Here is a 13,599-nt window from a genome sequence, read left to right as displayed (position 1 = left end):
GTACACAACACACACCTGACTATTAAGGACACTGTCACTGCTTCCCTTTACAACAAAACTACCTGTACACAACACACACCTGACTATTAAGGACACTGTCACTGCCTCCCTTTACAACGAAACTACCTATACACAACACACACCTGTCTATTAAGGACAGATTTAGTGTTTCCCTTGAGCGACCCTTCTACACAGGTTTGACTGAAGTTTAATCTACCTTGAGCGGCATCAGTGATATGAAGTCGGTAACGAGCGTGTGCATTCGTCGCATGTACATCTCCTCCTGGTGAAAGCCAGGAACCGACACGAGCAGTTTGTTCAGCATGAGGAACACGCCGTTGTCAATCACGTTGTTCACGACATTCTCATCTTCCTCCAGGAACTCATTCAGACCTGCGATGAGTCATCACACAACAAGACTGCAACTTAGACACGCGTTCGCCTTTAACATGCTCGCACATTTACCTGCATGCTACTCAGAGATGCCAACACATATTTGAAGCAATCTGTAGTTTCTGGCCATCAAATTAGTAGTTCGAGGGTCACGTAGTGACCCGAGTTTGCTAGGGGGGTCCGGCATGCCCCCCCGGAAAAAATTTGATTCTGAGATGCAATTTCCTGCATTCTGAGGGTAAAAAATGACAATAATTTAAAAAAAAATTATTTTTTTCGATCACAGTGAAATTCGTAGTTTGATACAAACTGGTTGTAGTGGTGCAAAAGGAATAGAAATTCGTATAAAATACGGATAAATCGTAGTGGTTGGCATCTCGGATTCTACTGGTAATTTTAGCTGCTTACTACTTGTAAACCCAATCAGGTTTCATACTGATATAGGTAAACATAATCCTAATTATTTTTGATCATCAAATAAAAACGTTATCATACACAAGAAGATATTGAAATTTTTAGGACTTAGAATTCAATTTGAACGTCAGTGAGTGTAACTGAGTACAATCTTCGTACTTTGTATTGCGCAACCAGTTATTAGTGAATAAACTCTTGCACGAACATGTGTCATGCAACATGACCAAGACTGCTACTTAGACACGTGATTGCCTTTAACATGCTCACACCTGCATGCAATGTAACCCATTACATTCATACAGGTAAACTTCATAAACCTAATAATTTTTGATCATCAAATAAAAATATCTTTTTTTTAGTCTTTAGGACTTAGAATTGCCATTTTCAACGACTGTGAGATTTTAACTGAATACAATATTTGTACTTTGTATTGTGCAACCAGTGATTAGTGAACTCTTGCATGAATTTAATTCTACTTCTCATATATGATAAAGACAGATATGAGTACACTTTCAAGGATTACATAGGACCAAATGTAATAATACCCTCTTTTCCAAGAGTTTTAAGTTTCAGAGAATTTCCAAACCAGAAATATGATATATTGAAAATTCTGGGATCTGCCCGGTAATCCAGGTCACGTATGAATCCCGTAGCATCCACATTTCACCTATTCTGGGTTTAAAAGACACTAATAGCACAACTACGCGCATTTTATTCCTGACCAGCAGACTGCACATTACCATATCCGAATGACTACCCCCCGGACAACTACCATCCGGACAACTACCCCCCTAGAGTTAGGGTTAGGGTTAGGGTTGTCCTAGGAGGGTAATTGCCCTATGGGGGTAGTTGTCCGGGTGGTAGTTGTCCTAGGGAGGTAATTGTCCGGGGGGAAGGTAGTTGTCCAGGGGGTAGTAGTCCTAGAATTGCACATTACACCGGCTACCTTGGCTGGCTGGATGCTGAGAGAGTACACGCAGTGTGACTCCCCAGGCAAATTGCACGATGGTCTTCAACTCTGTGCATTCCCATCGATACTCAGCTAGGATCTCCTTGTGCAGAGCGGGAACGAATCCGGCATCGGCGAGTATCGGCAACTTCTCGAGGACACCTAAAATATTTAGAGAGTGATTTCAGTCTTGCTAGACCACAGGAACACTTCACCTTTGTAGTTAGTTCATCGGTTTTTGTGATATAGGTTAAAGAAGTTTTATATTAAGATATGTCTAAATATGTTGCCCTGTTACTGACAGTTTTGGCAACAGTCATTAACTACCACCTGGTAACTGAAAATGAAACTTCATTTAACCTGACAACGTTTCAAAATCTTTATCTTAAAATACAATTACTATTTACTAAGTATTAGGGTCACAATTGTTGACTATGTTTCCTAACTACGAGTCTAAAGTCTCTCAGCACCTCACACTCACCCTCTGTATCCTCAGCTTGCTCCAGTACACTCACGTCAATGCAGTAGAGGAAAGCCATAAGCAAAGCTAGGGTGCTGGATTCCAATGAACCATCTGCACTCAGACATTTGTCCTTTTTCATATGGGAAAGCAACTGAGGAACAATCAAGTGTTAAATTACACACCTACAATTTTACAAAAACACCTTCATGTAGAATATATTATTGATAATCTAAGTAGAAACACGAGATTAAATCATTTTAATTTCAATTTTTTTTTCAATTTTTCATTTTGACTTCGCTATGATACAAATATAATTAGAAATTGTAACTCCAGTAAGACATTGTGGATTCATCACAAATTTAAATTCTGTGGTATGCAAAGACAGTTTACTGGTACCTGTAAAGTGTTGTGCTTATCCAACGGTGTCTGGCCGCAGGACCACCAGAGAAGACAGTCTGCAAGCTGCTGACGAATCTCCTTCATCAAATCTAACACCTAGTGGACATCGAAACAAAGTAAAACCCTAACATGAAAGGTCAATTTGGGGTCAACAAACTAGGTAGTTGTATTCAGTGAGTGACAAAGTTTAGTTGTCATGGTGATTGTCCTAAGAGGAAGGTAACTTGCAATATAAATCCTGTCAAGAGGAAATAAAAAGTGTCAATGGCACTGTAGCTCACCACAAAAAAGGACACAAATGAGCGAGTGAGAAGAAGTCAGTTTTAATTGAGCAACCATCGACGTACATTATAGAAACAAAGAGTATATATGCGAGAACTCCCATTATATATTCTTGATAATTATATGTGTAATTTTTTATGTGAAAATAAATGTTTGAGATGTGAAAGTCTGAGATGTGGGCGAGTGATGGCGTTACACCTAAATGATCACCATTTAACGTTTTTATAATATTCAGATTTAGGCACTGCCTAAAAGCGGAGCTCCTGATGTGTAACGTGTAAGATTGAGAGGACACGCTTATTCCACGTAGCTGGTATATACCACGTGACAATTGTGTTTCCCTGCCCATAACACAACTTTTGTCAAAGGTTAATTGGTTGTATGGAAGTGTTTACTTCGTATGAGTTTTTCTAGGCGGTAGCACACGGTTGCCATCTGTATATCGCAAAAATTGGATATCTTGTAAAACGAACCAGACGAGTGTGACACCACAGGCTGTTATCTGCGTGTCTATATAATATGCTATATAATTGCCAAAACCTACCTAAATTGCATAAAAAAAATAAAATATCAAAACCCCTAGCCCTTATTCATTCACATACCAAAAGTGAGCAAAATCCGTTGAACCTGAACTGACTAATGGCAATTCCCATTTTTGCCAAAAAATTGCCGTGGCTTGAAAGTAGGTCGACTGGCGTGCTCCAAAATAGGACGGTCAATATGGGAGCATAGCAGTAACAACTATACCCAATTTCAAACATGTGGGTCAAACGGTTCCTGAGTTATTGACTTATCGTTGACCGTAGCCAAATGTTGACGGAAAGACGAACATACGACGGTCGACGACCCATGGCAATAACTCAGCTTGATGATGTCAAGGTGAGCTAAAAACCACCATAGTTTAGTACTATTTTAGGGTTAGTATTTTCCTTTTTGTCGACAAACAGATCAGATTTTAACTGTATTTGCAGTTTGATTGTTTTGCCGGTAATGTTATGCAAGCTACAGTGGAGTTCCTTACCTGCTTTCTGTGACGTGGACTGCCAAGCCCTCTGTCTTCGTGTAGCTTGTTAATTTCTTTGGTTAAATCCAGTGAACTCAATAAACCTGCAATAAGCAAACGGATATTCATTCAAACATTGGTAAACACAAAAAGACAAATTCCTACATTACAACTTTACCAGACAAAATGCTTGTATGGGCAATGTGACATTTAAATTACTGTCACACAGACAAGTGGACTTTACAAGCAGCAACAGCTTAAACCATCAAAATCATTAAAATACATAAAGTTCTCAAAAAAACGTTCCCTACATCTCAAGAGAACAAATTATCTCACCTAGAATCTTCCCAGTTAGACCTTCCTCCATCAGTTGGTCTGTATAACGGACTGTCATCGTAACCAGCTCGGCTCCAAGTTCCAGTGTCCAAGTCTTGCCCTCCCGTGACTGAATAAGGGCTTTGAGAGCGCCAACAAGGCTTGAGCGGCCGTCATAGTAAAGCAAGACAGCTACTAGGCCGCGATTCAGACCAGGAAAACTCGATAACTGTGTTTCTCCTGCATTTGAAAACCGAACAATAGTTTTTAGACAAACAGACTTTTGAATTGTAACTGTAAGTGACTTGATTGAAGTGTACTTATAATCGTAGAGAATAGTCGATAGAAATACACAACTTATATTCGAACATTCAAATTCAAAAATGTTTGCACAAAGTATAAGTAACAATGTTATCTTCAAAAGTAAACCTAACAACTAACACGTTATGTAAAGCTGTTTTTCTAATTAATTCTGGCCAACCGCTCGAAGCATATTACACTATGAACTAGAAAGTCGGAGAAAATACGAACTAAACACGGAAACGTTACAAAACGCACGGACAGCTACGGAAAATGACCCAGCTAATTACTGTCCGTAGCAAAATATACGAACTCCTACGAAATAACGACGAACTCCTACGAAATGTATACGGACTTGCCTCTGTCTGATATCGGCGAGTCCGTGATTATTACGTACAAACTTCGAACATTTGCTAGCCAGCGAGGCACCCGCAGACCAGCAGCACGAGGTTTTGATGCAGCGGAATGATAACAGGTGCTGATAGCTCGGGCTATCACGCTGGCTGGCAAATGTACGAAGTTTGTACCTAATAAACACGGACTCGCCGATATCAGAGTTAATTGGCAGTCTGTATACATTTCGTAGGAGTTCGCCGTTATTTCGTAGGAGTTCGTATATTTTGCCACGGACAGTAATTAGCTGGGTAATTTTCCGTAGCTGCCCGTGCGTTTTGCACCATTTCCGTGTTTAGTCCGTATTTTCTCCGACTTTCTAGTTCATAGTGTTAGAAGCTGGACCTGCAAGGAGCAATTCCACGGCAGCTATCTCGTTAAGGTTGAACAGGTCGCTGATGATCAGTGCTTCCTCGATCAGGTGACTGCTGAGCAGCTGCGATCCCTTCTGGCCCTCGATTGGTAAACCTTCCTTCGCTGCATTCTTCACCATTTCCCTGTGAGCTGGGTTTTTTGTCTGAAATTGCCATTGGCATACACAATCGTTTATTAGCTAGGATTCATACATCAATGCATGTATATAGAGCCTAGAGGTATCACGGGGTAAATTTATAAAGATTCTTAGACGAATTTTTTTGTAACACGGTAACACACTTTGGCTAAACAATACCCCCTACCATGAGCATATATATGTACACTTGTATACATTATAGATATAGACTAGTAGTAGTACTAGTATCATGCTAGTGTGATATCATTGGCATAGATGCTGACCATTTGGGCACACACAAAATGTAGATATAGTAAGATATATAAAGCATATATGTGAACATATACGTTAACGTACAGGATTCTGTAGCAGAGACAGAAAATCAGGTTTGTGACGTCTGAGTGCAACCTCCAGATCATGTATAACATAGGGTCTTTTCAGAAGAATGGCATTTTCCACGATGCTGTTTAGATCTTTGTATGGTGTCCACAGACGTGCACCTTTGAAACAGGTAATTAAAAACTGAATCAGTATGTATTGAACCTACAATGCTACATCATTAGTGATGGGAATCGGCTGGAATTTCATAATCGATTATCGGTTTCCCGTAACCGATCGATAATCGATTATAATCGGATAATCGGTTAATAATAGGATTAATAGCATAGATTTAATTTAATCTTACTTTGTATATACAATTATACATAGCATTCAATATTATCATGTTTTATGATCATGTATTAACTCTGTGAAGGTTGCTGTATGTATATCAATGTCTAAATGTCTGTTCCTATACCGTATTCAGGGTGAAAAACTGATAATTGGAGGCACTGGTCCTGCAGGACCAGTGCCTCTGAGGAAGTACTGGTCCTGGTCAGTAGGCACTGGTCCAGGATTTCTGTCATAGCAAAGTGAATGACTTGGATGTGGGGACGTTTTTATAGGGGAGATGGTGCAATTTGGTGATGTGCATTCTAAGGTATTCTTAAAAATTATATTTTTTACTCGTTTCGATACACTGATGCGTAGTAAATCGGAACAAGTCCGCAAGTCGGTTTCAAAGATCAGCGGTCTCTGAAGACCGTCCAGTATTCTTATAAATTATCATATTTTATTTCGCGATCGCTGCTTGGTCGGGATGTCCAGTATTATCGAATTAGCAGAGGTTTAACAGCATGACCTAGAAAATCGAACACAACAAACATGGAGAGTTTGTGTACTTCGCATGGACTTTAGGCTTCGGAATTTGACTATTTTCAGTCTATATTTGATTAAATTTACCATTCATTTCATTAGAATAATGTAGAAGATTAGTAGAGAATAACAATATAATCAGGCAACAATTAAACAATATTTTGTTTGCCCTCACCCGACCCCGGCTGAAAAGTGTGGGTAGATAGGTTGGCTTTTTTTTGAGGGGGGTCTTTTTACAAATTCAGCAATGGTGTCTACGTGCTCAGGTGTGCTTGTGTGGAGATACTTTTTATGTTTGCCTACAGATTTATATAATGTACATTGTACAGTGATACAATATACATATAAAATACTTTTAACAGCTTGTGTTCATCAGAGCTAAATTGTGCATGATTTTATTTCCAGATCACACACGCATGCACGCACGCACGCACGCACGCACACATATACACGTAATCTGGAAATAAAAGCATTAAAAATAAAAGGAACTTGAATTAAGAAATAATAAATATCTTAATTCTTAGCACATATTAGTCTTTGGAAAGGAAAATGAAGTTAATCTGTCAGAGTTAGATCCATAATTAAGTTATTTAATATCTAAATTATAATATAGCGATTTCCAATTCCAGGAAAGTTGCTGTCGCGCTCTCATACCAGCGGTGCCCGGCCACCCACTACATATGTAATAATGAACATGGCCCTGGGATGCGGGTCGGTCGGGTGAGGGCAAACAAACAACATTTTTATTATGGCCTCAGTTTGGTAAATTTTTTATTTCCTGTGCGGCGATTATCTAGTCGCCCCGCCGGACCAGCTGACACGAGCAAGCAGTCGCCCGGTCGATTTTCTAATCGCCATTGGCGACTGGGCGACCGCTAGTTTCTCACGCTGGTATTTAATCAATTTAAAAAGAAATGGTTTAAATGCCTTTATTAAAACATTAAAAATTTTAAACAAACATGAACAAGACTTGTTCTTTACTATAGTAAGTAAGTGCCGTAGCTACGATGTGTTTCTGTCAACGCTACTCTCGTAGCATTAACATTAGTCGTAAGTATTATCGTAGCATTAACTTTACGATGTTTCTAACAACGGGCCCCTGCAGGACTTGTGCTCTACTTGTCATATCAATTCACACATCGTGAGTACAGTTCCTTGTTTGTTTGTTCTGGTATTTCCGATAATCGATTATTTGTTTTCATAATCGATTATCGAATTTGAGACTATAATCGATCGATTTTCGATTATAATCGATCATCGGGACATCACTATACATCATACATTATTACATGTTATAAATCAATGGCAACTTTCAAATGGGGAACATGCATGTTCGGAAGTTGTACCTATGTATGATGTTTATTAATGTGGAAGCTCCGGGCAACTTATTATATTTAACATTATATATTACTTATACTACCGAAATATCCTGTCTTAACCTGCTCAGAGATCAGTTCTGCTGGCAGTGATGTCGGGCTATGCTATCGATGCATGTTTTTAGTTAATTACTACTATTAGTATTGCTGAGGTCTATGTCCCCCAGGGTACTGCTGGAACGTACCCTGGTACTATCTAATATGCCGGACCGTACCTCACCTACTCCACTAACGAGGCTAGGGAGGAATGCCTCTAGGGGCAGCGCGTTTCCCAAGTCCGAAATAGTAGGTCTCAGGGGAGAGATAGTGATTCGTTAGATGGCGCATTATTAGTATAAGTTGTGGATATAAAAATCAGTTAACCCTAACCTTAACTCTAACCCTAATCCGTCGTAATCCTAACCCTAACCCTATCCCTAATTCAAAAAAATAATAATACTAATAATTCAGCGCCTTTCGGACTTGGGAGACGCGCTGCCCCTAGTCGCAGCTTCTAGGGAGTCGCCTATGCCTACTCCCTAATCCTAACCATAATCCTAACCCTAACCAGTAAACCATATCAAATAGTTACCAGGGTACGTTCCGGTATACCCGACCGTACCCAGGGTACGTTCCGGCAGTACCCTGGAGGACATAGACCCTATGGCTATAAGCATTAGTATTACTAATACTATTACTCTATTAGTATTACTCAGTACAGTATTACTATTAGTATTACTATTGCTGCCAGGGTCTATGTCCCCCAGGGTACTGCCGGAACGTACCCTGGGTACGGTTCGATATATCGGAACGTACCCTGGTACTATCTGATATGCCGAACCGTACCTCGCCTACTCCACTATGGCACTAACGAGTCTAGGGAGTCGCCTACGCCTACTCCCTAACCCTAATCCTAACCCTAACCCTAACCATATCAAATAGTGACCAGGGTACGTTCCGGCAGTACCCTGGGGGACATAGACCCTATGAGCATTACTATTAGTTGTTAATAATAAGGCTGTTGCTGCTGCAACGGTACCGTCGCCGAATTTTTTTCTCTTAAAGTCACGGTAGTGATGCGATCGCCATCTATCGGCGAATAATAACTACCGTTGCTATAAATAAATTTGTAAAATAAATAAATAAATAAATAAATAAATAAAACCCTAACCCTAACCCTAACCCTAACCCTAACCATGACCCCATGTTGTTTATGAGCGATGTCACTTGCCCATGATACTTTACGCCCCTGGGCGGCTGGGACGGCATGTAGTGTGAAACAAATTAGCTCAACCAATCAGGCGTCAGTACCGTGACTTTAAGAGAAAAAAAATCGGCGACGGTACCGTTGCAGCAGCAACAACGTAATAATAATATAGTTGAAGTTGTATTAATGAAGTTGTTGTTTTTCCAGTAATTCGACATTTTCCTCAAACTTTACTTACATTAAAAATTACAATGCCAATACTGTTACAACAAAATCTATTTACTCTATTAAATACTACATTTAAATTTACTACACCATAAATATGGTAATATCATGGAAATAGTACAATAAATGAAATATACCTAAATTTACCGCCGAATTGGAGGCAGCCATTTTAACATGCAGTGCCATCTACTGGCGCTGATAAAAATCAGAGTAAAAATACACGTGAAACCATAGCTATATTGATACAAACGTTTGATACGAACTATATTGATACAAACAATAATTTATACGTTTGTATACATCTATGGCGAAACCAAAATTGGCCTTCTACATTTATATTTTATATTACTATATATGATTATATGTATTTAATTATATTTATACGTTCCTCGTTTATGTTATTAGGTGTAAAACGACTAAATTTATTTTTATTCACTGTAGTGGCTGGCATAGTGATTGTGACAAGGGGGAGGACATCATAATAAAGGAAATATAAGAAGGAATATGAGACGGTTATTAAGAAAATCAGAACATGTGGACTTGTGCAAAAGGGTAGGTTTATATTTGAAACAGTAATGGCCCAGTACAAGTGATAATTAAGTAATTGATAGACTGTATGAAGAACAGAGCAGGATCAACTGCCTGCATATATACCAAGCTCTCACCAATGTCACCATTGGCATTACAATGTATCACTCCCATCAATTTTATGTATTACTACTACTACTACCATCAAGGAGTTCAAACTTTCAACTTTTAGACAGAAAGTTTGTCAACTTCTCAACTTTCCTTAACTTTCTGAATAAAAGTTGGAAGTGTGAATTCCCAGCTGTAGTATGAAATATTTCATACCAAAATACACACTGAAAACATCACGAACATGTGTTTAACATACGTGTATGTTTATCCTTTATTATTCATATTTCATCATCACACCATGTTGCCTTTAATTTATAGCTCAATAGGTGTATAGGAAAAATTCAAAAATACAGTAAAAATCTTTAAAAAATACAATTCATATCAAGTTTTCAATAGATGATATACTTTTGTTTTATCCAAGATTAGGGAATTATTATCAAACTGCATGGTTTACTTATAGATATAGAAAGATTATAACAATAGCTTGTGTAAATGAGTATAGTAGAAAATATTGTATAGGAGAGAACTCAAGATGCACGACTTCCAGCTGTAGATGGCAGCAGTGTAGATGGACACGCAAGAAGGATGTTCTCTACAGTTGCTGGGCTGTCAAATTGGAAGCTACCAGAAACTCCTTCCTGCTCTCTTGCCGCTCCGATCGCATTTTTAATGGCGAAGAAAACTGTTGAGGCCAGCAGCAATGGTGGTTCTCCAATCGCCTACAAAAGAAACAGAAGAACTCTTTCAGAGAATAATAAAAGCATAAATATGTTGTAATATCTGTGCGTAATCTACGACGCATTTCTATTTTTATTTATTTGTGTAGCACGTGGACAGTGGTGGATGTACACAATATACTACTGTAGTGCCCCTAGAGGTGGCCACACTGGACTTTCACGCGTGCTGTGGTTAGCACGTGTAATTTATTTGTGTCGGGATCATTTTTCGCACCTACATCTGGTAGCTATATGGGACCACCTCCCCCGCGCTTGTCTGTTTCGTTGGGGAAAACTTTCTACCTGTCGCTAGGGGAACGTTCTATCTCTGTTGCTGTTGAACCCTGAAATCTCCACAACTCTTCATCCCTCCCCCCCTGAAATCTCCACAACTAGAGCTATTCCAAGTGCCAATTATAATCAAGTTAAAATGTTTGCTACGATTATATATACTTATTAAAATCGACGCTCTTTAAAAGTTGCATGAACAACAGATACATTCGTGTAACATACCTTTGATGAATATACAGCACGAGGGTTCTCCGAGTTACGCAGTAGTGCAACGTTAAACTCCACTGGTACATCACTGACACCTATACAGAACATGCAGAGACAACGTATACACCAAAAGCATATACATTACGACAGAGTTTGATCTAAAACATCAGCCCCTTCCGTCAATACTCCATTATTAAGTTTTGTCATGGGAACCCTGTTACTAAAGCACAATATATGGCTACCTGGTATTTTGTAGTTGCCAGTGTGACGAGTGCACAGGAAGCCATCTGCTGTGTATCGCAGCTCCTCTAGTGTCACCAGTCCACAACCTTGAACAAAAGCGCCCTCTATCTGCCCGATGTCTATAGTTGGATTCAGACTCTTCCCAACGTCCATCATGATATCTGTTCTCAGAATCTGAATAAGATCATTAACAGATATTATCAGAAGAAATATCAGGCTGTAGTACGTACGTTTTATTTTAATTAAATATACCATATACGCTGGTAAAGACTTTAGTATAATTTGATCAAGAGTTGCCTATAAAAGCGAGGCTAATGCAAAATGAAAGAGTGTTCCATGTAAATGTTGTACAATAACTGCTAGAATGACATAACTTATCATTTTATCGGCTGTAATAATCATTTTACCATTATAAAACAGTTTTGGATTTCGGAAGTATGACTGACACAGTTCTAGAACATTACAAATATCAGGGGTTAATAATGACATTATTTTGTCATTATTATTTTGTCATTATTAACACCTGGAAATATGCATCTACCACACTCGGCTAGAACTTGTACATATAACCACGCCACCGCCATTTACTCACTGCAAAGCTGATGATAACTGTAAAGTTCATGCAAGTTATAACGCGAAGGGTGCATACCACGTGATTTCCTGTGATACAATCAACCTCCACGTGTGAGCAGGCAGCTCCGAAAGTGTGATAGGTGTAAGGATTGCCGGTGTGCGTGTCAAAGTCGTAACCCTCTGAGCCCTCTGGGACATAAAACCCTGTCGCTGAGAGGCTCACTCTGTCAAGGTAAGCCGATTCAACCTGCAAGAGAGAATACCCATTCAGCCCCACATGCACCCCACACATGCATGAACACTTTATATAGTTCATCACTATTCTCATCTTCATCACGCAATGTCTTTGTAAATTCTATTCAACATTAATTTAGTCTTGTACATTTAAACGCTTGTAAATTAACTCACCCAATCTTCCCACGAGCCACTTGGGTTCTGTCTCATGAATGGATCTATTCGCTCCCTGATGATCTCACAAGCATTCTAAATGTGAAGAAACATTTGGAATAACATTTAAGTGGTACCGATGATGTAAAGTATGTTACAAAAACATAATATAGCTACAGCATGTCAATACTCATATATGATGGATAGTCACTTCTCATTCTTCCATTTGATCATATACTTTTTAATGATCATCCCTCTACGTGTCTAACATAAAAACCATAATTGAAGCCATTTCAATTTGTGCCACTATTGTTGACGAGAACATGTATATACACACATGGACTGACAGATAGGTAGATGATCTTGCCATTCTATAAACTACAAAAGCTAACACAAACAGATTCACCACCTGATTGACTCACCAAAACAGCACCGCCAAATAACTCGGTGCCTGAACTTCCACCTGTGCTTATGGCATTTGGAACTGTATTAGAACTCGTCTCATTGATGTGGATCTTATCAATGGGAATTTGAAGGGCTCTGCTGGCCACCTGTGAAAACGTAATATACTCAACTACCTGCTCAGAGGCCCGTTGTTAGAAACAAAATTAGCGTTAACAATAGCATTAATTTTACGATGTTTCTGACAATGGCCCGCTGGATCATGAACACAATTGCATCGCTTGAAAATAAGTGCCACTGTGAGATGTGCTTAAGTGCTTGTAGTGAAATGTGTCTACTTGGCATGAATATATACAGAGTAAATTCTCCACAGGCTTTGAACACATGACTTCAAAGCTGCAGCTAACTTGCAATATCGCATTAATCCCCCGACATTTTTTATTTTATTTATTTTTTACTCATTAGAGGCTTAACCTCATGAGTCCGGGGAATCCGATCACCCGTAGTGGTCGCGAATCCACCGTTTGAATGTCAAACATTCTCGCTGTTCATTCGTTTGGTTCCATTATTGCATTATCGGCATGTCTTACGTTCCAGCTGCGATTAATTTTGTAGTATATATATATCAGATTATATATGTGAATATATAACAAAGACATACATTATAACATCTATGTACAGATATGTTCATGGCATTGCTAGCATCATAATTTCACTTCAATAGTCGTAAGGGTTTTACTTTTTCCTGTGAAGCATAGA

At 39.0% G+C, this 13,599-nt stretch overlaps 2 protein-coding genes across 2 annotated transcripts in view; both read right to left on the bottom strand.

The window, feature by feature from the left end:
• LOC106806950 (nuclear pore complex protein Nup205-like) overlaps positions 1 to 9,582 on the bottom strand; it is a 31,128-nt gene extending 21,546 nt beyond the window's left edge. The window contains 9 exon segments of the mRNA XM_014809137.1: positions 218 to 393; positions 1,754 to 1,918; positions 2,238 to 2,370; positions 2,616 to 2,714; positions 3,922 to 4,007; positions 4,240 to 4,458; positions 5,257 to 5,428; positions 5,759 to 5,901; positions 9,520 to 9,582. Coding sequence (XP_014664623.1) covers positions 218 to 393; positions 1,754 to 1,918; positions 2,238 to 2,370; positions 2,616 to 2,714; positions 3,922 to 4,007; positions 4,240 to 4,458; positions 5,257 to 5,428; positions 5,759 to 5,901; positions 9,520 to 9,568 — 1,242 coding nt within the window. The 5' untranslated portion in view covers positions 9,569 to 9,582.
• Positions 9,583 to 9,922: 340 nt separating this feature from the next.
• Positions 9,923 to 12,989, bottom strand: LOC106806960 (xanthine dehydrogenase/oxidase-like; the record flags this gene model as incomplete). Its single annotated transcript, XM_014809146.1, is given in 6 exon segments — positions 9,923 to 10,740; positions 11,251 to 11,330; positions 11,478 to 11,652; positions 12,128 to 12,298; positions 12,460 to 12,534; positions 12,861 to 12,989. Coding segments are annotated over 6 exon segments (822 nt in total), but the record flags the coding sequence as incomplete, so codon positions are not given.
• Positions 12,990 to 13,599: the final 610 nt, after the last annotated feature.

This window comes from Priapulus caudatus, unplaced genomic scaffold, assembly GCF_000485595.1.
Source record: "Priapulus caudatus unplaced genomic scaffold, Priapulus_caudatus-5.0.1 Scaffold187, whole genome shotgun sequence".
Lineage (NCBI taxonomy): Eukaryota > Metazoa > Priapulida > Priapulimorpha > Priapulimorphida > Priapulidae > Priapulus > Priapulus caudatus.
The sequence above is the reverse complement of the archived record's forward strand: the minus strand, read 5'-3'. Positions and strand labels throughout refer to the sequence as shown.